This window comes from Arvicola amphibius, chromosome 11 (genome assembly GCF_903992535.2).
Source record: "Arvicola amphibius chromosome 11, mArvAmp1.2, whole genome shotgun sequence".
Classification (NCBI taxonomy): Eukaryota; Metazoa; Chordata; class Mammalia; order Rodentia; family Cricetidae; genus Arvicola; species Arvicola amphibius.
This window is the reverse complement of record NC_052057.2, coordinates 82,864-106,176: the sequence shown is the minus strand read 5'-3', so window position 1 is coordinate 106,176 and position 23,313 is coordinate 82,864. Positions and strand designations below refer to the sequence as shown.

Genomic DNA, 23,313 nt, shown 5'->3' with positions numbered 1-23,313 from the left:
GGTCACTGTTGGTTAATTCCTGGGCATTGGAGCTCTATGTAGAAGGCCCTTTCCCACACCTCTATCCTGTAGTCTTGCTTTGCAGTCTCCCAGCATTTTCATTGTTTCAGGTTTCACACTGAGGTCTTGAGTGCATTTGGAGTTAGCTTTTGTGCCAGATGGTATATGTGGGTCTTATTTCATTCTTCTACATGTAGACATTCAGTTTTTCCAGAATCATTTGTTGAGGGTGCTATCCTTTCTCCAGTGTGTGTTTCTGGCATCTTTGTTAATTATCAGATGACTGTAGTTTGTGTACACTCTTGTTTGGGTCTTCTATTTTGTTTAATTGATCTATATGCCTATTTCTGTGCCAGTTCCATACTGTTTTATTACTTTGGCTTTGTAATATGTTTTGAGCTCTGGAATGGTAATTGCTCAGCATTTTTGTTTTTGTTGTTTTGTTGTTTTGTTTTTGTCAATGATTACTTTGGTTATCAGAGGGTTTTTTTGTGGTTCCATATACATTTCAGTTTCTTTGGGGAAATGGGATGGGAATTTTTATGCAGATGGCAATGGACCTTTAATAGGTTTGTGTAGGGTGATCATTTTTACAGCATTAGACCGATTGATCCTTGAGCATGAGATACGATGCTCCAGTGTCTCGGCCAATGTCTTTCTCAATCTCTTTCTCCAGAGTTTTTATTACAGACACCTTTTATCTCCTTACTTAGGTTTATTCCTAGATATTTCATTGTTGTAAGTATAGTGAATGGGAGTATGTCTGCGATATCTTTCTCAGCAAGTTAATTGTTGTTAGCATATAGAAAAGCTATTTATTTTTATAAGTTTGTTTTGTATTTTGCCACCTTGCTGAAATTGTTGATCCTTTCTAGAAGTTTTTTTTTTTTTTTGGTGGAATTTTTAGAATATCATATCATCTGCAACAGGGATAGATTTACTTCTTTTCCTATTTCTATCCCTTTACTTTCATTCTCTTGCCTCATTGCTCCAGCTTTGTGCTTCAGATATTATACTGAAGCGGAATGGGGATAGTGGGCAGCCTTGTCTCATTCCTGGTCTTAATGGTATTGCTTGGAATTTTCCCCCATTTAGGATGTTGAGTGTGGGTTTGTCATATATCTCTTTATGATATTGAGGTACATTCCCTCCTGCCGTCTCTAGCACTTCATCATGAAGGCATGTTTCATTTTGTCGAAAACATTTTCTTCATCTATTGAAATGACCATGTGGGTTTTGTCATTAATTCCATTTGTGTGACTTATTACACTGATAGTGATTTTCATGTGTTGAACCGTTGCTGATAAATTTTGTGATAAATTCAACTTGGTCTTGGTAGATAATATATCTTTTATTTGCCTGTGTTCAGTTTCCAATGATTTCATTAAGGATATTTGATTTTATGTTCATTGTCTTGGCTTGTAATTTTTGCTTTTTGATATTTTCTTTACCTAATTTGGGTATTGGGGCAATACTGTTTTCATAGAAAGTGTTTGGAAGTGTTTCTACTGCTTCTTTAAAAATAATTTGTAACTGAGTGATGGTAATGGTGCAGACATTTATCCCAGCACTAAGGATGCAGAATCAGGAAGATCTCTGTGAGTTCAAGGCCAGCCTGGTCTACAAACCAAGTTCCAGAAGAGCTAGGGCTATTACACAGAGAAGTCCTGTCTTGACAAATTAAAATAATATAATAATAATTTAAGAAGAATTGGATATAGATCTCCTATGTAAATCTGTCAAAATTATGCTATGAATCTACCTCGACATGGGATTTTCTTTTTTAGTTGGCAGGCTTTTTATTACTGTTTAAATCTCCTGATTTATTATGGGTCTCTTTAGGTTATAAACCTTTTCTTGTTATTAACTTTGCTGGTTTGGATGAATGTAGAAATACATCCATTTATTTAAATTTTCCAAATTAATGGAGTGGATGGTATTAAAGTAATCCCATGTATATTCTGAATTTCTTTCATGTCCATTGTTTTCAGTTTATTTCTGATTCTGCTAATTTGGGTTGTCTTTTTCTTTGGACTAGCTGGGCCAATGTTGTTTTGATTTTCTTGTTTATCATCTCGAGAATCTGCTCTTAGATCCACTGATTTTTTTATTGTTCTTTTTGCTATTTCTGCTTTAATATTTATTTCTTGCTATCTAATGAACTTCGGATTGGTTAATTCTTGTTTTTCCAGTTTCAAAGAATAGTATTAAAAACAAAATAGCGTATGACATCCATCAGAGGAGGCCTGAGACAGCACCTACGTGGAACCAGGTTCAAGCCAAAAACTTTTGTGTGACCAGGTCCCAGCCAACAACCTCTGTGGGACCACGACCCAGCCAACAACCTCTGTGGGACCACGACCCAGCCAACAACCTCTGTGGGACCAGGCCTGAGCAAGCAGCTTCTGCTGCAGCAGGACTGAGGCAGCGACCTCTGTGGGAGCAGGCCCAAATGACCTCCAGGATTTCAGAGCAACCTCCAGGAACTCCAAGTGACCTCTGGCTTGGAAACCATGGCCTCCACTCCACCACAAGAAACAACCATCTGAGCCTTGGATCCACCTGGAAGTGTGATTACCAGAGACACGACCCCAAATATACCAATCAGAGGAAAGACAAGGTAAGAACAAAGCACAACATGACACCAAGAAACACTAGTTTCTCTAAAACAGCAAGACTTGAACACTCCAATACAGATGAATCAGAAGAAAATGACATAAAAGAATAACTTCAGGAGAATGTTTGATCTCTTTAAAGAGGAAATAAAAAGTTCTCTCAAAGGAATGTAGGAAGAGACAAACAAAAAATTTCAGAAATCAACAAATCTCTCTAAGAAAACCAAGAAAAAGCAATCAAACAGGTGAAAGAAATGATTCAAGACTTAAAAACTGAAAGAGTGACAATAATGAAAACATAAACCAAAAGAATTCTAGAAATAGAAATTACGGGAAAACAATCAGGAACCTAAGTACAAGCATAAACAGCAGAATACAAAAGATGGACGAGAGCATTGAAGATACAATAGAGGAATTAGACTCATCAAAGAAAACATTAAATCTAACAAAAATCCTGGAATTGTGGGGAACCATAAAAAGATCAAATCTAAGAAAAATTGGTAGAGAAGTAGGAGAAGAAGTCCAAGTTAAAAGCACCAAAAATATATTCAACCGAATCATAGAAGAAAACTTGCCTAACCTAAAGGAAGATATGGATATGAAGATACAAGAAGCTAACAGAAGACCAAATAGACTGGATTAAAAATAAGTCCCCAAAACACTAAACATACAGAATATAGAAAGAATATTAAGAGCTGCAATGGTAAAAATCCAAGTAGCATATGAAGGCAGACATATCAGAATTACACCTGAGTTACCAATGGAAGCAATGAAAACCAAAAGGTCCTGGCCAAGCAATATGCAGACATTAAGAGATCACGGATGCCATCCCAGACTACTATACCCAACAAAACCTTCAATCACCATAGATGGATAAAACAAGATATTCTAAGACAAACCAGATTTAACCAATACCTAGCCACAAATCCAGCCCTACACAAAGTACTAGAATAAACTCCAACACAAGTAAGTTAGCTACATACACAAAAACACAGACAACAGATGATCTCAGAGCAACAAATCCCCAAAAAGGAAAAACACACATGATAACATCTCTAACAATGAAAACTAAAATAACAGGAACTAGTAATCACTGCTCATTAATATCCCTTAATATAAATGAACTCAATTTTACCTGTAAAAATATGCAGGTTAACAGATTAGATACAAAAACATAGTCCATGCTTCTGCTGCATACAAGAAACACACCTCAGTTATTAAAGACAGACATCACCTCAGAGTAAAGGGTTAGGAAAACAAATTCCAATCAAATGGACCTAAGAAACAAGATGGCTTAGCTATCCTAATATCTAACAAAATCGACTTCAAATTAAACTCAATCAAAAGAGAAAGACACTTCATATTAGTCAAAGGAAAAATCCTTTAAGAGGAAACCTCAATACTGAACATCTATGCCCCAAATGCAAGGACACCCTCATATGTAAAAGACACACTACTAAAGCTTAAATCACACATTAAACTACATACTCTAATAGTTGGAGACTTCAATACCCCACTCTCAGGACTGGACAGATCTGCCAGGCAGAAACTTAACAGAGAAATAAGGAATTAAAAGATGCCATGACTCAAATAGACTTAACAGATATCGATAGACCATTCCATCCAAACATAAAAGAATATAGCTTCTTCTCAGCACCTCATGGAACCTTCTCAAAAATTACCACATACTCGGTAATAAAACATACCTTCAACAGATACAAATATTTGGAATAACCCTATGTATCTTATCAGATCACTATGGCTTAAAATTAGAATTCAACAGCAAAACTAATTTCAGAAAGCCTACAAACACATGGAAATTAAACAATGCTCACCTGAGTCATCAATGGGTCAAGGAAGATATTAAAGACTTCCTTAAAAGCAACAAAATAGAAACAAAGAAAACAATACAAAAAATCAATGAGACCAAGAGTTGGTTCTTTGAGAAAATCAACAAAGTAGACAAACCTTTATCCAATAAACCAAAAGGCAGAGAGAGACTATCCAAATTAACAAAATCAGAAATGAAAAAGGGGAAATAACAACAGACATGGAGGAAATACAGAGAATCATCAGGTCATATTTCAAAAACCTGTACTTCAGAAAATTGGAAAAAGTAAAGGAAATGGACAACTTTGTGGATAAATATCATTTACCAAAATTAAATCAAGACCAGATAAGCAAATTAAATAGACCTATAACTGCTGAAAAAACAGTCATCAAATGTCTCCCAACCAAAAATAGCCTAGGACTAGATGGTATAGGCTCAGAATTCTTCAAGATTTTCAAAGAAGAACTAATACCAATACTCTACAAATTGTGCCACAAAATTGAAACAGAGGGAACATTGCCAAACTCTTTTCATGAGGCTGCAATTACCTTAATACACAAAACACACAAAGACATTATTAAGAAAGAAAGTTACAGACCAATTTCATTCATGAACATTGATGCAAAAATACTCAATAGAATGCTGGCAAACCAAATCCAAGAACACATCAGAAAAATCATCCACCATGACAAAGTAGGCCTCACCACAGAGATGCAGGGATGGTTCAGTATATGAAAATAGGTCAATGTCATCGAGTATATAAACAAACTGAAAAAAAAAAACCCACATGATTGTTGTTAGGGTTTCTGTCCTGCCTGGTCCTCCAGCTGTTTAGTCACAAGTAATCACACAGAGGTCTACATTAACTATATAAACTTATTGGCTTATTAGCTCAGGCTTCTTATTAACTCTTATAACTTATATTAGCCCATTATTCTTGTCTATGTTAGCCACATGGCTTGGTACCTTTCTCAGTGAAGCAGTCACATCTTGCTTGCTCTGTGTCTGGATCTGGACTGTAGAAAGAGATTCCCTCTTCCCAGAATTCTCATTTCTTGCCGCTACTCATGCCTTGTCACTGCACCTATTCTTCCTGCTTGGCTACTGGCCAATCAGCATTTATTTAAAATGTAATTGACAGGGTACAGACCATTGTCCCACAGCACTTCCCCTCCTTTTTGAAAAAAAAAAACACAAATACTCTGAATCTAATATCTTTTGTTAGCTTTTCTCCTGACCATTATTCATAATAAATTGTTACCAACATTCTAAACAAAGGAAAATAACCATAGTCCATTTTGGGGGGGGGGAATGTGAGCATAGTTTTCTAGGCTACTCCTTCTGGGTAGGGGGCACTGATAATCTTATGGGGACCTAAAGAAAATTTAAAATTATGATCAAGTCCTGTGGGTCTTGATCATCTCAGGCGGCAGTCTTGAATCTGTTCTGGATGTAGAATTCAGACATCTGGGCCCTTTGTTCCTACCAGAGATTTCTCAGGTAGTCTTCCTTGATCAAACCTGATTTTCCTTAACCCAGAATGCATCCACAGCTTCTCCTTTCCTGTGGAAACAAAAGCAAATCCTCTTCTCCAAAGTAACATAACTTTTGACTTCAATTTTGAAGTCAAGGTATTTTCAAAATACCTATCTTGAATTAATTCAGCAGCATTTATAAACAAATATCTTTTAGCAGCTGTTGCTCCTTCCTCCCCATTCAAACAATTGAAAGAGAACATAATAACAGACAGTATCCAGATTCTCTGTGTATTTTCATCTTTATATGGCTTTATTTTAACCTCTGTTTCTTTTATTTTTAATTTTTGGCTTCTTGGTACAGGTTTTCACTGTGTATGTTTGGCTATCCTGAAATTCACTCTGTAGACCAGGTTGTCCTTGAACCCACAGAGATCAGTCTGCCTCTGCCTTGCAGGTGTTGAGATTAAAGTTGTGTGCCTTGCACCTTCAACTCACAGAGGCCAGCCCATTTCTGTCTCTCAAGTGTTGGGATTAAAGGTGTGTGCCACCACACTCAACTACTCTCTTTTTTATTATAAGGACTTTAACCTTTAGCCTGCGTATATTTTGAACACACTATAAAACATTTAAAGGTTTTCTTCATCTTTGATTCTCTCTTTACTGTATATCTCTCTTTTCCTGACCACATGAGTTTAATTTGATAAGTGATATGGCTAAGGTTAAAGCCATGACTTTTGCAACTGGATCCAGCTCATTTCTTAGCTTTCTGAGATTTCAGCCTCATGGATTACTGTCACAACTGAATGGCGTTTCAAGGTCCCTGCCAGCAACAAGCTGCAGCTGTCTGCTCACAAACCACACTTAAAGGCTCATTGGCCACATCCTGCCTGAGAGAGTCAGAGTTTGCGCAGGCACAACAGCCCAGAAAGCCAGCATTTTAAAATGGTGTGGCTTTTTTCCTGCTGCAGCTGAAAACCAAAAGGCATGCAGTCAGCTTTTCATCAACATCATTTAAGTGTTTCGTGGCAGGTCCTCTTAAAAGAGCTGCAAGATTTTATAGCTAAAGGTGAGTCAGGAAGCCTCCCTTAAATGAGACGCATTTGCCTCTAGCAAAAAGAGCCCACCTGAGAAAATGCTGCTATCAATAAGCTGTGCTTAACTCTATTCTTTTTTATGTAGAATTACTTCCCAAGCTCTCTCAAGCTTTATGTGGATGTAGTTCTCCACGTGGGTGCCAAATGAAGAAGGATGCTCAGAGAAACCCCACACTAGCTCAGAATTGAGAAATAGATGTTTATTTATTTGGGGGTAGACTCACAATCAGAATCCTCTGCTGAAATGAAGATCAGAAAATGAAATCCACAACTGGGACAGAGAGGCTGGGAAAAAGGCAGGATGCAGGGTCTGCATCAGCATAGATAGTATAAGAGGCTACAGCACAGTAGGCGAGTAACCACTAGCTTTAAGACTTCCTACAGCACCTGACCATCTCATTAGATGTTGAAAAAGCCTTTGACTAAATACAACTTCCCTCATGATAAAGATCTTGGAGGGATTAGAGATACAAGGAGCATACCTAATATAACAAAGGCAAAATACATCAAGTCAAAAGCCAACATAAAACTAAAAGGAGAAAAACTCAGAGCAATCCCACTTATTTCAGGAACAAGAAAAGGTTGTCCACTCTCTCTATATCTATTCAAGTGAGGTTCTAGCCAGAACAATAAGGCAAAAAAAGGAGATCAAGGGAATAGGAAAAGAAAAATTCAAGCACTCACTATTTGCTGATGATATGATAGTTTACATACGAGACTCCAAAAATTCTACCAAGAAACTTTTACAATTCATAAACACCTTCAGTGGTGTAACAGGATACAAGATTAACTCAAAAAGAACAGTAGCCCTTCTTTATACAGATGATTAAATGAACTGAAAAGGAAACCAGAAAAACATCACCCTTCACAATAGCCACCAATAACATAAAATATCTAGGTGTAACTCTAACCAAACTAGTGAAAAACCTGTATGACAAGAACGTTAAGCCTTTGAAGAAAGAAACTGAAGAAGACACCAGAAAGTGGAAAGAACCCTTGGGTAGGTAGAATTAACACAGTAAAAATGCAATCTTACCAAAAGCAATCGACAAATTTAACACAAAGCCCATCAAAATCCCAGCAAAATCTTTACAGACCTTGAAAGAACAGTACTCAACTTCTTATGTAAATAAAAAAAATCCAGGATACCCCAAACAATCCTATACAATAAAGCGACTTCTGGAGGCATCACAATCCCTGACTTCAAACTCTACTACAGAGCTACAGTACTGAAAACAGCCTGGTATTGACATAAAAACTGGCAGGAGGACCAATGGAACTGAATCGAAGACCGGATATCAATACACACGCCTTTGAACATCTGATTTTTGACAGAGAATCAATCAGTCAATAAATAAAATAATAAAAGAAAGCATATCCAAAAAATGGTGCTGATATAACTATATACAACAAGTAGAAGAATGAAAGTATATCAGTATCTATTGCCATGTACAAAACTTAAGTGCAAATGATCAAAGACCTCAACATAAAAACAATCACACTGAAACTCACAGAAGAGAAAGTGGGAAGTACACTTAAATGCAATGACACAGGAGACCACTTCCTAAATATAACTGCAGAAGTACTGACCCTGAGAGCAACAATTAATAAATGGGACCTCCTGAAATTGAGAAACGTTTGTAAAGCAAAGGACACAGTCAACAAGACAAAACAGCAGCCTATAGCGTGGAAAAAGATCTTCACCAACACCTCATGGGACAGAGGACTGATCACCAAAATATAACAGACTCAAGAAAACTGACTTCAAAAGAACAAACAACCTAATAAAAATGGGGTACAAAAACTGGGGTACAGATCTAAACAGAGAACTCTCAACAGAGGAATCTAAAATGGTTAAAAGACACTTATGGGAATGCTCAACATCCTTAGCCATAAGAGAAATTCAAATCAAAACAACTCTGAGATTCCATTTTACACCCGTAAGAATGGCAAAGGTAAAAAAATAATGACAGCTTATGCTGGAGACGATGTGGGCTAAAGGGAACACTCCTGCATTGCTGGTGGGAGTGCAAACTCGTACAGCTGCTTGGGAAATCAGTATGATGATTTCTCAGGAAATTAGAAAACAAACTACCTCAAGATCAACAATACCACTTTTGGATATATACCGAAAGGATGTTTTATCATACCACAAAGACGTGCTAAACTATGTTCATAGCAGCATTATTTGTCATAGATAGAACCTGGAAACAAACTAGATGCCCATAACTCAAGAATGAATAAAGAAGATGTGGTATTTTTACACAACAGAATACTACACATTGGAAAAAAATAATGACACCTTGAAAAGTGCGGGCAAATGGATGAATCAAGCAAACATATTGAGTGTGGTAACACAGACCAAGAAAAACAAAGATAACATGTACTTACAAGTGGCTTTTAGACATAAAGCGAAGACTGCCCTACTGTTTTTTTTCTCAGACTAGAAAAAAAGAAAAAGAAAAAAGGCCTTGAGTTGCCTTCTAAATCTATGAATTACATTACTGCAAAAGAGAATTTGTGTCCCACTATGACTGTATGAACTCATTATGTCAATTCCTTTCTACTGGGCCTCACCTACTAATGAAAGTACTACTTCCTGATAGTGCCATGGGCTGGTAACTTGACGTTCAATAAATGGGGTGTTGGAATACATTTCAAATGCAAATTATAGCCGTGTTTGAGGGAAATATCTCAAGGTAAGTAGGTATAGACTATGACTTCACTTTAAGATACAGTGATTCCAAGTAAAACCCCAGGAGAACTCCTCAATTTTATTTTAAAGAGAATACACCCATCAGTCATAAATGCATGTTTACAATAGAGACTCTGTCCTAAGGTTGTCATTATGGTATTTAGGACTAATATTTTCTCTTTTTTTCTTTTTTTTTGGGGGGGGGGTTTCGAGACAGGGTTTCTCTGTGGCTTTGGAGCCTGTCCTGGAACTAGCTCTTGTAGACCAGGCTGGTCTCGAACTCACAGAGATCCGCCTGCCTCTGCCTCCCGAGTGCTGGGATTAAAGGCGTGCGCCACCACCGCCCGGCCGCCTAATATTTTCTTTTAAAGAGCCACAAACTGGAAGCCCTTGGGTGGTCATTAGATGGACATCTATCAGGTGTGGATCTAAGATGAAAGAACAGTGCTGATATTTGCAAATATTTGAGTTTACTTTAAAATCTGTATGTCACCTCTCCTCTCAAATAAGTACTTCTAGGTTTCTTGAAACCTGCAGAGATCAGCCATGTTGGCATTGGACTTTACACTTTTCAACAAACTTGGAAGCATCGGTTCGGGCAGGATCTGTGCTTTCCAGTTCAGTGCATCCCATAAAATACTGCCCAGAGCTCGTTTTGCCAGGTATGTGTATTTGCAATTGTGTTTGTTCCAACCCCCCCCCCCGGGCTTTGATAACTTTGTAATACAATAAAAAAGAAATTAATTTTTAAAATAAATGTTGAAAGGGTGTGCTGGTTGCTCCTCACTTTCTTCAAGGCTCTTTTATTCTCCTCAGTTCCTCAGCAACAAGGAATGAAGTCCTAGAAGCTGGAAGGTCTGAGTCTCAGGAAAGGCAGGTGTAAGGAAGACCTACAGGATGTCTTGATAGGAGCTGAGAGAAAAGAGAGAGGCCATTAGGAAAGAAAAGGAGGTAACAAAGCAGGGAAGTTGGGAAAGGAACACATGAAAGGGGAGACTTACCAGCGCTTCTTGGTGAAGATGACATAACCAATTACAGCACATATTAATAATAGTACTACTACTAGTACTAGAACGATGATAATACCCATGGATAAATGTCGGCCATCTGCTCTGGAAGAATACAAGGTATCACTAAACAAAGAACCCAGACCTATTTCAAGTTCCCTATTCTAAGTACATGTGAGGAAGCCATGCCATTCTTTTTTCTTTATTTAAACTCTATCGTTTTAGTCTTCGTGAGTTTAGACTGACCATCTATCGTCAGGATCTGACTGTATGCTATCCAGACAGATGTGAATCTGTCTACCCCCAAATCTTGAATTTTCTGAATGACTTCGGATGCTTACCTTATCTTAGCACTGACCTCTTTATCTATAAAGTCAGAATAGCAGTATTTGCTGCACAGCTAAGGGATGAACTGATATGTTGGTAACACAGCAGTCAGTGCTCACACAGGAGGCATCAATAACTACAGCTATGCCTCGGGCCCTGGGTCCTCTATCCTGGGGAATGTATCTTGCTGAACTTCTTTATTTGCCCTTTGCCTCTGGGTCTTCTGAGTTTCTGGGTCTACTTTCCTCTTATATATAGAACATCTTACCTCAAATTTACTGGGCTTGATTTCTGTATCTAGAATTCCCCGTTCTCTCTCTCTCCTATAAGAGTTAGGGGTTTCATATCTGAAACTCAGTTTGTTCAGTTCTTACTCCATGCTTGAATGGTACTCTACTTGCTCTCAACCCAGGCTACAGTTGTTTTTCTTACCCCAATAGAGGATGATATCCTGTCCTCCTAGACTGCTATGTTTCACGCAGCAGGCCAGGCCAGCCTCCTTTCCAGCCTCCACATCCAGGGTTGCTCGGAGATACCATGTCTCATCAGCATTGGGCAGGTAGTCACTCCTCTGAGTACTATTTTGCTCCTGCTCACCCTGCATCCACATCACCCACACAGGCTTTGGGTAGAAGCCAGAGACATGACACACCAACTGTAGATGACCATGTTTAGGACTGAGGCCACTGGACAACCAGGCCACAGGCTTCTCTGTACCCAGGAAGAGAATAAAAATATCTTAAAGCAAGAACATTTATAGTAGAGGCTCCAGAATTCCTATCAAGTTCATGCTTTCCACAGGTCCACTTCTGGAGATGATGTTGCCTATTAGTCTAAATCCATTTGTATCACTGTGACTAGGGAAACCATACCTGACATCTCTACCCCTTCCCTGATGCAAGTGTTTTATGAAAGTACTCTAGAACACCCTGAGTTCAGCTGATATAGCATGTCTCAAATATCACCTGGATCAGTTCTGATGCCCAGTGTTTATTTAACTCAATTTGTAGATTCCAGAGTGATTGGCAGTGAAAAGAATAACCCCCACATGCCTTATTCACCCCCTCCTAGGCATTGCCCTTTCTCTAAAGCTTGCAGTGATGGGAAAACTTAGGGAGAGCCCGGGTGAGGCTAGCAGGCTGACCTTGTTTCTCCAGCTCTGCCTTCCCTGTCTCCAGGAGACCACGGGCAAACTGGGGCCAGGTATCATTCAGAAGTTGTTGCACCGTTTCCATTGTCCCTTGATCACCATGGAGCACTTTAATGACCAAATCTGTCCAAGGTGGGGCATCTGGGGCCTTCTGAAAGGAAGTTCCCTGAAAACTCAGGATATATTCTCCTTGATATGCTGCATATAAAAAGCTTTCTGAAACGTTCTCAGAGTACAGGTCACACCCAGTAGACAACTGCATCTCAATGGGATCTGTAAGGCGAGTGTGTAGAGATTCAATAACGGTTAAGAAGTTTGGAAGAAAGGAGAAGAAATTGGCATGGAGATAACAGTTAGGTCCTAATTGATGGAAATGATTGCGGGGTCCTGGAGCAGAGACAGGGATTATTTTTAGAAGAGACAAGGATCTCTCCAGACAGAAGTGAAACTCTTAAGGGTGGAGAAGAAAAGAGAATCTCATCAAGTAGGCCCACAGTTATCCAGTTGGGGTCTGGGGTTCTCTCTCACCCAGTAGGTACCTTTCCAGGGCTCCATCCCTCCACTCACAGTGTATATTAGGCACCATTTTGACAAATTCATGTACGTCCCTGGTAAAGCTGAATCGATAAACTTGAAATATGCGCTGCAAGTGCTCCCACTGTTGGTCACTGAATTTGCCCTGGGACCAAGGCTTCACGAAGTCAATGGTGTCTGAGGCATTGCTCCACCGGTGTGTTTGCAGATCCCCCAGCCAGGCCAAGCCATCTGTGCTTGAGCAACTACTGTTTGGGAAGGAAGAGATCTGCTGAATGCTGAAGCGGAAATTCTTTTGCTGGGCTGAAAACGATGAAAACCAAATAAGCAACTAAGTGTCCAAGTCAGCGGGAAGGTTGTTAGAAAAGACCTTAGCTGGGTTGCAAAGGGAAGGTAGGGTTAAGAACTGCATTTAGCTCTGAGCCAGATCAGCATTTATTCTGCCCACCTAGTGCTTCAAGCCGGCCAAGTCCGCCTCCACCCACCCCGACCACAGTGCTGCTAGCCCAGCCCTGTCTCCCTTCTCCAGATCATTCTGTGCCCACTTCTACTCACCTTCGGATTGTACCCAGACCCACGGGAACACCCAAAACAACAGTAGGTACCACATGGCGCGAGAGGTTTGCACAGCTCTAGGCTCGGACTGCACTTTTCTCTTCGCAATGCCCGAGGACAGCAGCTCTTGGTTTTTGGCAAAGCGCAAGCCAAATCCGGAAGAGCAGGCTCTGGCAAAGGAATTACTCTTTTACACAGTCGCCCCCTCGTGGTTCAGTGTTAGAATGCAGCTTTAATCAGCACTTCTGACCAATCTACTTTTCTCACCCTTCTTTCCCTTACACTAAAGAAAGAGGTTGAGACCGGTTTGCCATCTCAATGTTAAAAGTGAGACATAACGTCGTATTTGTGCTACACTCCGATGATATTAAAAATGCAAGGGAAGAAAAGGAGAAAAGTTTCGACCTGGCTGGCAGTGGTTATCTGCAGGCGTTACTCTGTTTTACACTTCTGACTCCTTCCAGATCTCCCCACGTTTAGAATAAATAAGGAGAGACATGATTCTCACAGCGGTACACTGAGAGGATAAGACCGGGTGGGCTAAGTTCCTTCACAGCATTCGTATCCCCAAAGTCTCCTGTATCAGGGGTCCCCAGACTCTTTCACCTTAACCTGGTCTGTTCTCTGCTTGCCTTGTTTCTCTGTCTTCCCTGGCTCCCTTTCAGGAGAGTACAGGTGTATTTTATTTTATTGCACTATATCATGATTTGTGCAAATTGAAGGCTTGCAGCAATCTGATGTGAAGAAAAGCTGAGAGTGACAAGATGTGCACACTCTTTGGGCCATAGCACAAGGGAAACGAGCTGCGTATCTGCATACAAGAATCTTTCCTTCAGGCTCCCTGCCCTCTGGCCAACCTTGCCTACTGGCTTCTTCCTCTGCCTTCCCACCGACTCTCAACCATCTCAAGTTTGTGAGAATAGAGACAGCCTGTGGTTTGGTCATTCCCTGTTTCTCACGCTGGGAAGAAGCAATGACAAAACGTTTACTCAGAACTGAGTGACCCCAAGAAGAAGTCATCACTGGTAACCACAGCCACTGGATACCACCTTCCTCGTTCCTTTTTATTCTCTCCTTCGCCAGCTTGCTCTATCTTTTTGTCCTGTCTCTTAAGTGGGTCCTCTTCTGTACATCCCCACCTTCATCGTCACCCTAATGTTGTGTTTGGTCTGTATGGAAACAGCCTTGCTGGGAAGAAGTCATCATCAGGATGGCCTAGAGGAGCATCCTGGCCCTGCTCTGGTCTGCCTTGAGTGTCAACTGGGACCCTACTCAGCCTCACATGCTCCAGTGCCTTAGATGCAGCTTCTTCCTGACCCAGGTCGCTGCACAAATAGGTACCTTAGGGAACTCATTCTTCCAAGCCTATGCCTAGCTGTTGCCACTCAATCCAAACCCCAGTGCTGTTTTCTCAGGAAGAGCCTTCTCAAGCTTCCCAGGTGGTATGAGCAAAGGCAGGAGAGCTAGACAGCCCCATCTCCACACCCTGCACAGAGGCTAGCTTTAGGGGCCTTTCTTCCTAACACATAGGCCTTGTAATTATGGAAGTGTTCGTTCATCTGCTTCTTTGTTCTTTCTATAATCACCTGTAGGGATATCAGATCAGAAGGGTCACATCTCCTGACCACGAGTCCTTCCATTCTGTCTTCATTAATTTTACTCCTGCTTTGTCCCATTGTTGTAGAGCCCTGAAGGATAGGTTTTCCCTCTAGGCTGGGGTCTCAGGGGTGGCTCTCATCAACTAGACCTTATTTTACTGGATATTGCTCCCAAAACAGTCTGAAATGACACTGAAAAGGTTTTTTTTTAACAAGAAAAGGTTAGTTGTGTGTGGTGGTGCATGCTTTAGTCCCAGCTCTTGGTAGGTGGAAACAGGCAACTCTCTGCTGCAGTTCCTGCTCCCTCAGTGATGTAAATTTAAACAAACCCTTTCCTCTCTAAACTGCTTTTGGCCATGGGCTTTAATCTCAGTAGTGGAAACTTTAAGACAGCCTATTACAGTCCCTTTTCACCTTCCTAGTTTCTGTGGTTACTCTGGGTTATATCCTCACATCTGGAGTTTGGGAGCTTTGAAATAGAGGAGCCAGAACATGCAGTCTTTTGGGACATGGTTTACCTCACTGAATACAATGCTTTCTGTGTCCATCCATTTACCTGCAAATGTCACAATTTCGTTTATTTATAGTTGAATAGCATTGTATAGTGTTTACGTCCCACATCTCCATTATCCCTTGTCAGTTGAAAAACATTTAGTTTGTTTCCATTTCCTAGTTATTATGAAGAGCAACAAACATGGCTGAGGAAATATCAGTGGGGTAGGATGTCATGTCCTCTGAGCATATGCCAAGCAGTGGCATAGCTGGGCCATGTGCTGCATTTATTTTTAGCCTTTTGAGAATTCTCCAAACTGTGTTCTAGAGTGAATGCACCTGTTTGCAAACCCACCAGGAGTGAGTGAGGGTTCCCATTCTCATTTTCTCCAGGTGTGTGTGTGTGTGTGTGTGTGTGTGTGTGTGTGTGTGTGTGATCTTTGCCTTTAGAGTGGGGTGAGATGAACTCTCAAAGTTGTTCCTATTTGCATTTCCCTAATTGCTAAGGCTGATAAACAACATTAGCCATTTTTATTTATTTGTCTGAGAATTCTTCTTCTGTGTCTTTATCGTTTTGAGTTGGTTTTTTTTTCGTCTTTTTTTTTTTTTTTTGCTGTTAATCCACTATCAAATGTATAGCTGGAAAGATTCTCCCCCACTCTAGTGGCCTCCTCTTTACTCAATTGTTTTTTTGATTGGGCAGAAGCGTTTTAGTTTTATGAGGATCTCACTGGTCACTGTTGGTTAATTCCTGGGCATTGGAGCTCTATGTAGAAGGCCCTTTCCCACACCTCTATCCTGTAGTCTTGCTTTACAGTCTCCCAGCATTTTCAGTGTTTTAGGTTTCACTCTGAGGTCTTGAGTGCATTTGGAGTTAGCTTTTGTGCCAGATGGTAGATGTGGGTCTTATTTCATTCTTCTACATGTAGACATTCAGTTTTTCCAGAATCATTTGTTGAGGGTGCTATCCTTTCTCCAGTGTGTGTTTCTGGCATCTTTGTTAATTATCAGATGACTGTAGTTTGTGTACACTCTTGTTTGGGTCTTCTATTTTGTTTAATTGATCTATATGCCTATTTCTGTGCCAGTTCCATACTGTTTTATTACTTTGGCTTTGTAATATGTTTTGAGCTCTGGAATGGTAATTGCTCAGCATTTTTGTTTTTGTTGTTGTGTTGTTTTGTTTTTGTCAATGATTACTTTGGTTATCAGGGGTTTTTTTTGTGGTTCCATATGCATTTCAGTTTCTTTGGGGAAATGGGATGAGAATTTTTATGCAGATGGCAATGGACCTTTAATAGGTTTGTGTAGGGTGATCATCTTTACAGCATTAGACTGATTGATCCTTGAGCATGAGATACGATGCTCCAGTGTCTCGGCCAATGTCTTTCTCAATCTCTTTCTCCAGAGTTTTTAATTACAGACACCTTTTATCTATCTCCTTACTTGGGTTTATTCCTGGATATTTCATTGTCTTTGAGAGTATTGTGAATGGGAGTATGTCTGCGATATCTTTCTCAGCAAGTTAATTGGTGTTGGCAAATACAAAGGTTATTGACTTTTATGAGTTTATTTTGTATTTTGCCATTTTGCTGAAATTTTTATCATTTCTAGAAGGTTTTTATTGGTAGAATTTTTGGAATATCATTTTATCTGCAAACAGGGATAGTTTTACTTTTTTCCTATTACTATCCCTTTACTTTTATTTGTGGGTAACTCACAAATCAGAATCCTCTGCAGAATTGAAGATCAGAAAATGAAATCCACAACTGGGACAGATATGCTGGGAAAAAGGCAGGATGCAGGGTCTGCATCAGCATATATAGTATAGATAGTATAAGAGGCCACAGCACAGTGGGCGGGTAACCACTAGCTGTAAGACTTCCTACAGCACCTGATCATCTCATTAGATGTTGAAAAAGCCTTCGGCTAAATACAACTTTTCTCATGATAAAGATCTTGGAGGGAGTAGAGATACAAGGAGCATACCTAATAAAACAAAGGCAAAATACATCAAGTCAAAAACCAACATCAAACTAAAAGGAGAAAAACTCAAAGCAATACCACTGAAATCAGGAACAAGAAATGGTTGTCCATTCTCTCTATATCTATTCAAGTGAAGTTCTAGCCAGAACAATAAAGCAAAAAAGGAGATCAAGTGGATACAAATTGGAAAAGAAAAATTCAAACTCTCACTATTTGCTGATGATATGATAGTTTACATACGAGACTCCAAAAATTCTACCAACTTTTACAACTCGTAAACACCTTCATTAGTGTAACAGCTTGTTCTTGGCAGGTATGTGTATTTGCAATTGTGTTTGTTCCAAACCACCTGGGCTTTGATAAATTTGTAATACAATGAAAAAAAATTAATTTTTAAAATAAATGTTGAAAGAGTGTGCTGGTTGCTCTTCACTTTCTTCAAGGTACTTTTCTTCTCCTCAGTTACTCAGCAACAAGGAATGAAGTCCTAAAAGCCAGAAGGTCTGAGTCTCAGGAAAGGCAGGTGTAAGGAAGACCTACAGGATGTCTTGATAGGAGCTGAGAGAAAAGAGAGAGGCCATTAGGAAAGAAAAGGAGGTAACAAAGCAGGGATGTTGAGGAAAGGACACATGAAAGGGGAGACTTACCAGCGCTTTTTGGTGTAGATCACAAAACCAATTACAGCACATATTAATAATAGTACTACTAGTAGTACTAGAACGATGATAATACCCAAGGATAAATGTCGGCCATCTGCTCTGGAAGAATACAAGGTATCACTAAACAAAGAACCCAGACCTATTTCAAGTTCCCTATTTTAAGCACATGTGAGGAAGCCATGCCATTCTTTTTTCTTTCTTTAAACTCTATCTCTTTAGTCTTCGTGAGTTTAGACTGACCATCTATCGTCAGGATCTGACTGTATGCTATCCAGACAGATATGAATCTGTCTACCCCCAAATCTTGAATTTTCTGAATGACTTCGGGTGCTTACCTTATCTTAGCACTGACCTCTTTATCTATAAAGTCAGAATAGCAGTATTTGCTGCACAGCTAAGGGATGAACTGATATGTTGGTAACACAGCGGTCAGTGCTCACACAGGAGGCATCAATAACTACAGCTATGCCTCAGGCCCTGGGTCCTCTATCCTGGGGAATGTATCTTGCTGAACTTCTTTATTTGCCCTTTGCCTCTGGGTCTTCTGAGTTTCTGGGTCTACTTTCCTCTTATATATAGAACATCTTACCTCAAATTTACTGGGCTTGATTTCTGTATCTAGAATTCCCCGTTCTCTCTCTCCTATAAGAGTTAGGGGTTTCATATCTGAAACTCAGTTTGTTCAGTTCTTACTCCATGCTTGAATGGTACTCTACTTGCTCTCAACCCAGGCTACAGTTGTTTTTCTTACCCCAATAGAGGGTGATATCCTGTCCTCCTAGACTGCTATGTTTCACGCAGCAGGCCAGGCCAGCCTCCTTTCCAGCCTCCACATCCAGGGTTGCTCGGAGATACCATGTTTCATCAGCATTGGGCAGGTAGTCACTCCTCTGAGTACTATTTTGCTCCTGCTCACCCTGCATCCACATCACCCACACAGGCTTTGGGTAGAAGCCAGAGACATGACACACCAACTGTAGATGACCATGTTTAGGACTGAGGCCACTGGACAACCAGGCCACAGGCTTCTCTGTACCCAGAGAGAGAATAAAAATATCTTAAAGCAAGAACATTTATAGTAGAGGCTCCAGAATTCCTATCAAGTTCATGCTTTCCACAGGTCCACTTCTGGAGATGATGTTGCCTATTAGTCTAAATCCATTTGTATCACTGTGACTAGGGAAACCATCCCTGACATCTCTACCCCTTCCCTGATGCAAGTGTTTTATGAATGTACTCTAGAACACCCTGAGTTCAGCTGATATAGCATGTCTCAAATATCACCTGGATCAGTTCTGATGCCCAGTGTTTATTTAATTCAATTTGTAGATTCCAGAGTGATTGTCAGTGACAAGAGTAAACCCCACATGCCTTATTCACCCCCTCCTAGGCATTGCCCTTTCTCTAAAGCTTACAGTGATGGGAAAACTTAGGGGGAGCCCGGGTGAGGCTAGCAGGCTGACCTTGTTTCTCTAGCTCTGGCGTCCCTGCCTCCAGTAGACCATGGACAAACTTGGGGCAGATGTCATACAGAAGCCATTGTGCTGTTTCCGTTGTCCCAGGATCACCATTGAGCACTTTAATGACCAACTCTGTCCAAGGTGGGGCATCTGGGGCCTTCTGAAAGGAAGTTCCCTGAAAACTCAGGATATATTCTCCTTGATATGCTGCATATAAAAAGTTTTCTGAAGCGTTTTCAGAGTATGCGTCACACCCAGCAGACAACTGGATCTCAATGGGATCTGTAAAGGGGAATGTGTAGAGATTCAAGATTAGTTAGGAAGATTGGACGAAAGAAGAAATTGGCATGGAGATAACAGTTAGGTCCCAGTTGAAGAAAATGATTGCAGTGTCCTGGAACAGAGACAGGGATTATTTTCAGAAGAGACAAGGATCTCTCTAGACAGTTGGAGTCTGTGGTTCTCTCTCACCCAGTAGGTACCTTCCCAGGGCTCCATCCCTCCACTCACAGTGTATATTAGGCACCATTTTGACAAATTCCTGTACGTCCCTGGTAAAGCTGAATCGATAAACTTGAAATATGCGCTGCAAGTGCTCCCACTGTTGGTCACTGAATTTGCCCCGGGACCAAGGCTTCACGAAGTCAATGGTGTCTGAAGCATTGCTCCACCGGTGTGTTTGCAGATCCCCCAGCCAGGCCAAGCCATTCGTGCTTGAGCAACTACTGTTTGGGAAGGAAGAGGTCTGCAAGCAGCAGAAGGGGAAATTCTTTTGCTGGGCTGAAAACGATGAAAACCAAATAAACACAGTAAGCAACCAAGTCAGAGGGCTGGGTTGCAAAAGGAAGGTAGGGTTCAGAACTGCATTTTTCTCTGAGATGGATCAGCATATGTTCTGCCCACTATAGTTCTTCAAGCCCACCAAGGTCGACCTCCACCCACCCCGACCACAGTGCTGCTAGTCCCGCACTCTCTTCTTCCTTCTCCAGGCCCTTTCCTGCGCACTTCTACTCACCTTCTGATTGTAGCCAGACCCACGGGAACACCCAAAACAACAGTAGGTACCACATGGCGCGAGAGGTTTACACAGCCCTAGGCTCCGACTTCTCCACTTTTCTCTTCGACTGCCTGAGGACAACAGCTCTTGGTTTTTGGCAAAGCGAAGTCAAATCCGGAAGAGCAGGCTCTGGTAAAGGAATTACTCTTTTACAAAGCCGCCCCCTCGTGGTTGAGTGTTAGAATGCAGCTTTAATCAGCACCTCTGAGCAATCAATCTACTTTTCTCACCCTTCTTTCCCTTACACTAAAGAAAGAGGTTGAGAACGGTTTGCCATCTCAGTGTTAAAAGTGAGACATAACGTCGTATTTGTGTTACCATGTGATTTTTTTGTCATTAATTCCGTTTGTGTGACTTATTACACTGATAGTGATTTTCACGTGCTGAACTGTCGCTGAATGTCTATGATAAATTCAACTTGGTCTTGGTAGATAATATTTCTTTTATTTGCCTGCATTCATTTTGCAATGATTTTATTAAGGATACCTAGGGCTATTACACAGAGAAACCTTGTATGAAAAATCAAAATAAAATAATTATAATTTAATTAGAATTGGATAGAGATCTTCTATATAAGTCCGTTAGAATTATGCTATGAATCTATTTTGACATGGAATTTTCTCTTTTAGTTGGAAGGCTTTTTATTACTGTTTGAATCTCCTCATTTCTTATGGGTCTGTTTAGGTTATTAACCTTTTCGTGGTTTAACTTTGCTGGTTTGGATGAATGTAGGAATATATCCATTTATTTTAGTTTTTCCAAATTAATGAAGTGCATGGTGTTAAATTATTTGTGTGTATATTTTGAATTTTTTCATGTCCATGTTTCTCGGTTTATTTCTGATTCTGATAATTTGGGTTGTCTCTTTCTTTGGACTAGTTGGGCCAAGGTTCTGTTGATTTTGTTGCTTATCATCTTGAGAATCTGTTCTTAGATCCACTGATTCTTTTTTTGTTCTCTTTGCTTCTGTCTCTGCTTTGATATTTATTTCTTGCTATCTAACTTTGGATTCGTTTATTCTTATTTTTCCAGGTTTTGGGGTTGTGTCAGTAAGTCTTTTCTTTGCTCTTTCTGATATTTTTAAAAATAGTACAGAGGGTTCATTTTGCTGTATTTTCATTTTTGTTTAGTTCCAGGATGTTTTTCTTTTCTTATTTCTTCTATTTTCTATTCATCATTCATTGATGCATTGTTTAATCTCCATTAATTTGTGTACTTATTAGAGACTTGTTTGCTGTCCATTTTAACTTTTATTGCATATGATACCATTTATTTGTTATTTTTTATTCAGATGCATTAGAGAAAGTGTGGGTATTACAATCAATTATTGTTAATGGGTTGACATTAAGCTATGTCTTTAATCCAGTAGAAGGACCTTTATGAAACTGGGTTCTCCAAATGTTTGGTGTATATGTTCTTAGGGCTATACATCATGCCTTCTTTGTTAATTGTTCCCTTAATTTGAATGAAATAGCCTTCTTTGTCTCCTCTGATTAGTTTTAGTTTGAAGTCTATTTTGCTCTGTATTAGGAAAGAGACCCCTGCTTGCTTCCTGATCCCATTGAATTGATTGGAATGATTTTTCCAAGCTTTCAAGTGGCATCTCTTTTTCATTCTAAGATGAGTTTCTGGTAATCAGCAGAAAATGGATCTTTTACATTCTGTTTTATGTGCATCCTGTGAAGGTGTCAAATCCCCTGGGACTGGAGTTACAGACGGTTGTGAGCTGCCATATGGGTGATGAGAATTGAACTTACTCCTCTTAAAGAGCAGTCAGTGCTCTCAACCACTGTGCCATCCCTTCAGCCCCACAAAATGAATTTCTTAATCTATGCAGACAGCCAGTGGCTTTTTTTATTTAAAAACTAAGGCCATTAGCATTTAAAGCTATTATTGAAAGGTGTGTATTGGTTACAATCATTTTGATGTTTGTTTTTGTCTTTGGAGGGTTTTTTTGCAATTTCTGTTCTTAATTGTAATTTGTATTTCAATAATCAGAGCGCTTTTTGTTTCATTCTTTATGGAGCCCCTTCACTGAACTTATTCTCTCTAGTCCAAAGTATTGTCTCTTGAGTTCTGCTTAGAAATGGTCAGCTGGGTATAACTGCTTTAGCATGTTTAGGTCATGGAAAGATTTTCTTTCTTCTTCCATTATGGCAGATAGTTTTCTTGAGAATAGTATTCTAGGCTGGCAGTCATGGGCCTTTAGAACTTGGAATTCATTGCTCCAGGTTCTTCCGGCTTTTAAGTTCCCATTGAGAAAATGTGAGTTTTCTTTTTTATGTGACTTGTATTTTTCTCACGGCTTTTAATACTTTTTCTTTGTTCTGTATTGTTAGTGCTTTTACTATGATATACCGTAAGGGACTTCTATTCTGGTCTTGTCTAGTTGGGGTTCTGTGTGCTTCTTGAATCTGTATGGATATGTCTTTCTTATTTTGGAAATGTTTTCTTTAGTGATCCTGTTAAAGATATGGACTACGCATTGTAATTATGCAATATTATTATGATTATAATTTAAAGAGTTTGTCTTTTTCTAGTGACCCCATTTTCTGCTTATTCCTTTCTTGTGTCTTTTAAATTTTTTCAAACTCTTTCTTTGTGTGGCCTAACTCCTCTACTTTATCTTCACATCCTGATATTCTGCCCTCTGTTTGATCCATTGTACTTGCAAGGCTTTCCCATGAGTTTTCTAGTTGGGTTATTGGGTTCTTCAATTTCCCCTTCATTTTAGCTTCAGTTCTGTTCACTATTTTTATCTTTTATTGAGCTTGA

The 23,313-nt window shown here is 39.8% G+C and overlaps 2 protein-coding genes across 5 annotated transcripts; both read right to left on the bottom strand.

The window, feature by feature from the left end:
- Window positions 1-10,161: 10,161 nt before the first annotated feature.
- Window positions 10,162-13,435, bottom strand: LOC119826183 (antigen-presenting glycoprotein CD1d-like). 3 transcript variants are annotated; one of them, XR_005287361.2, is made up of 6 exons: window positions 13,287-13,435; window positions 12,726-13,034; window positions 12,192-12,470; window positions 11,480-11,758; window positions 10,715-10,825; window positions 10,162-10,625 (listed from the first exon to the last, which is right to left on the bottom strand). XR_005287361.2 is itself a non-coding variant. In XM_038347275.2 (6 exons), the coding sequence occupies exons 1-6, from the start codon at window positions 13,339-13,341 to the stop codon at window positions 10,604-10,606; spliced, it is 1,050 nt and encodes a 349-aa protein (XP_038203203.1). In that variant the 5' UTR covers window positions 13,342-13,435; the 3' UTR covers window positions 10,162-10,603. The 3 variants fall into 3 exon arrangements, 2 of the variants coding, with proteins under 2 accessions (XP_038203203.1, XP_038203204.1); XM_038347275.2 differs by having other exon boundaries at window positions 10,715-10,820; XM_038347276.2 differs by having other exon boundaries at window positions 10,715-10,820; window positions 12,765-13,034.
- Window positions 13,436-17,574: 4,139 nt separating this feature from the next.
- Window positions 17,575-20,634, bottom strand: LOC119826186 (antigen-presenting glycoprotein CD1d-like). Of its 2 annotated transcripts, none has more exons than XR_005287363.1 (6): window positions 20,497-20,634; window positions 19,992-20,261; window positions 19,485-19,763; window positions 18,773-19,051; window positions 18,010-18,120; window positions 17,575-17,920 (listed from the first exon to the last, which is right to left on the bottom strand). XR_005287363.1 is itself a non-coding variant. In XM_038347278.1 (6 exons), exons 1-6 carry the CDS (start codon window positions 20,549-20,551, stop codon window positions 17,899-17,901), a joined length of 1,011 nt encoding a protein of 336 aa, XP_038203206.1. In that variant the 5' UTR covers window positions 20,552-20,634; the 3' UTR covers window positions 17,575-17,898. The 2 variants fall into 2 exon arrangements, 1 of the variants encoding a protein (XP_038203206.1); XM_038347278.1 differs by having other exon boundaries at window positions 18,010-18,115.
- Between the last annotated feature and the right edge of the window lie 2,679 nt (window positions 20,635-23,313).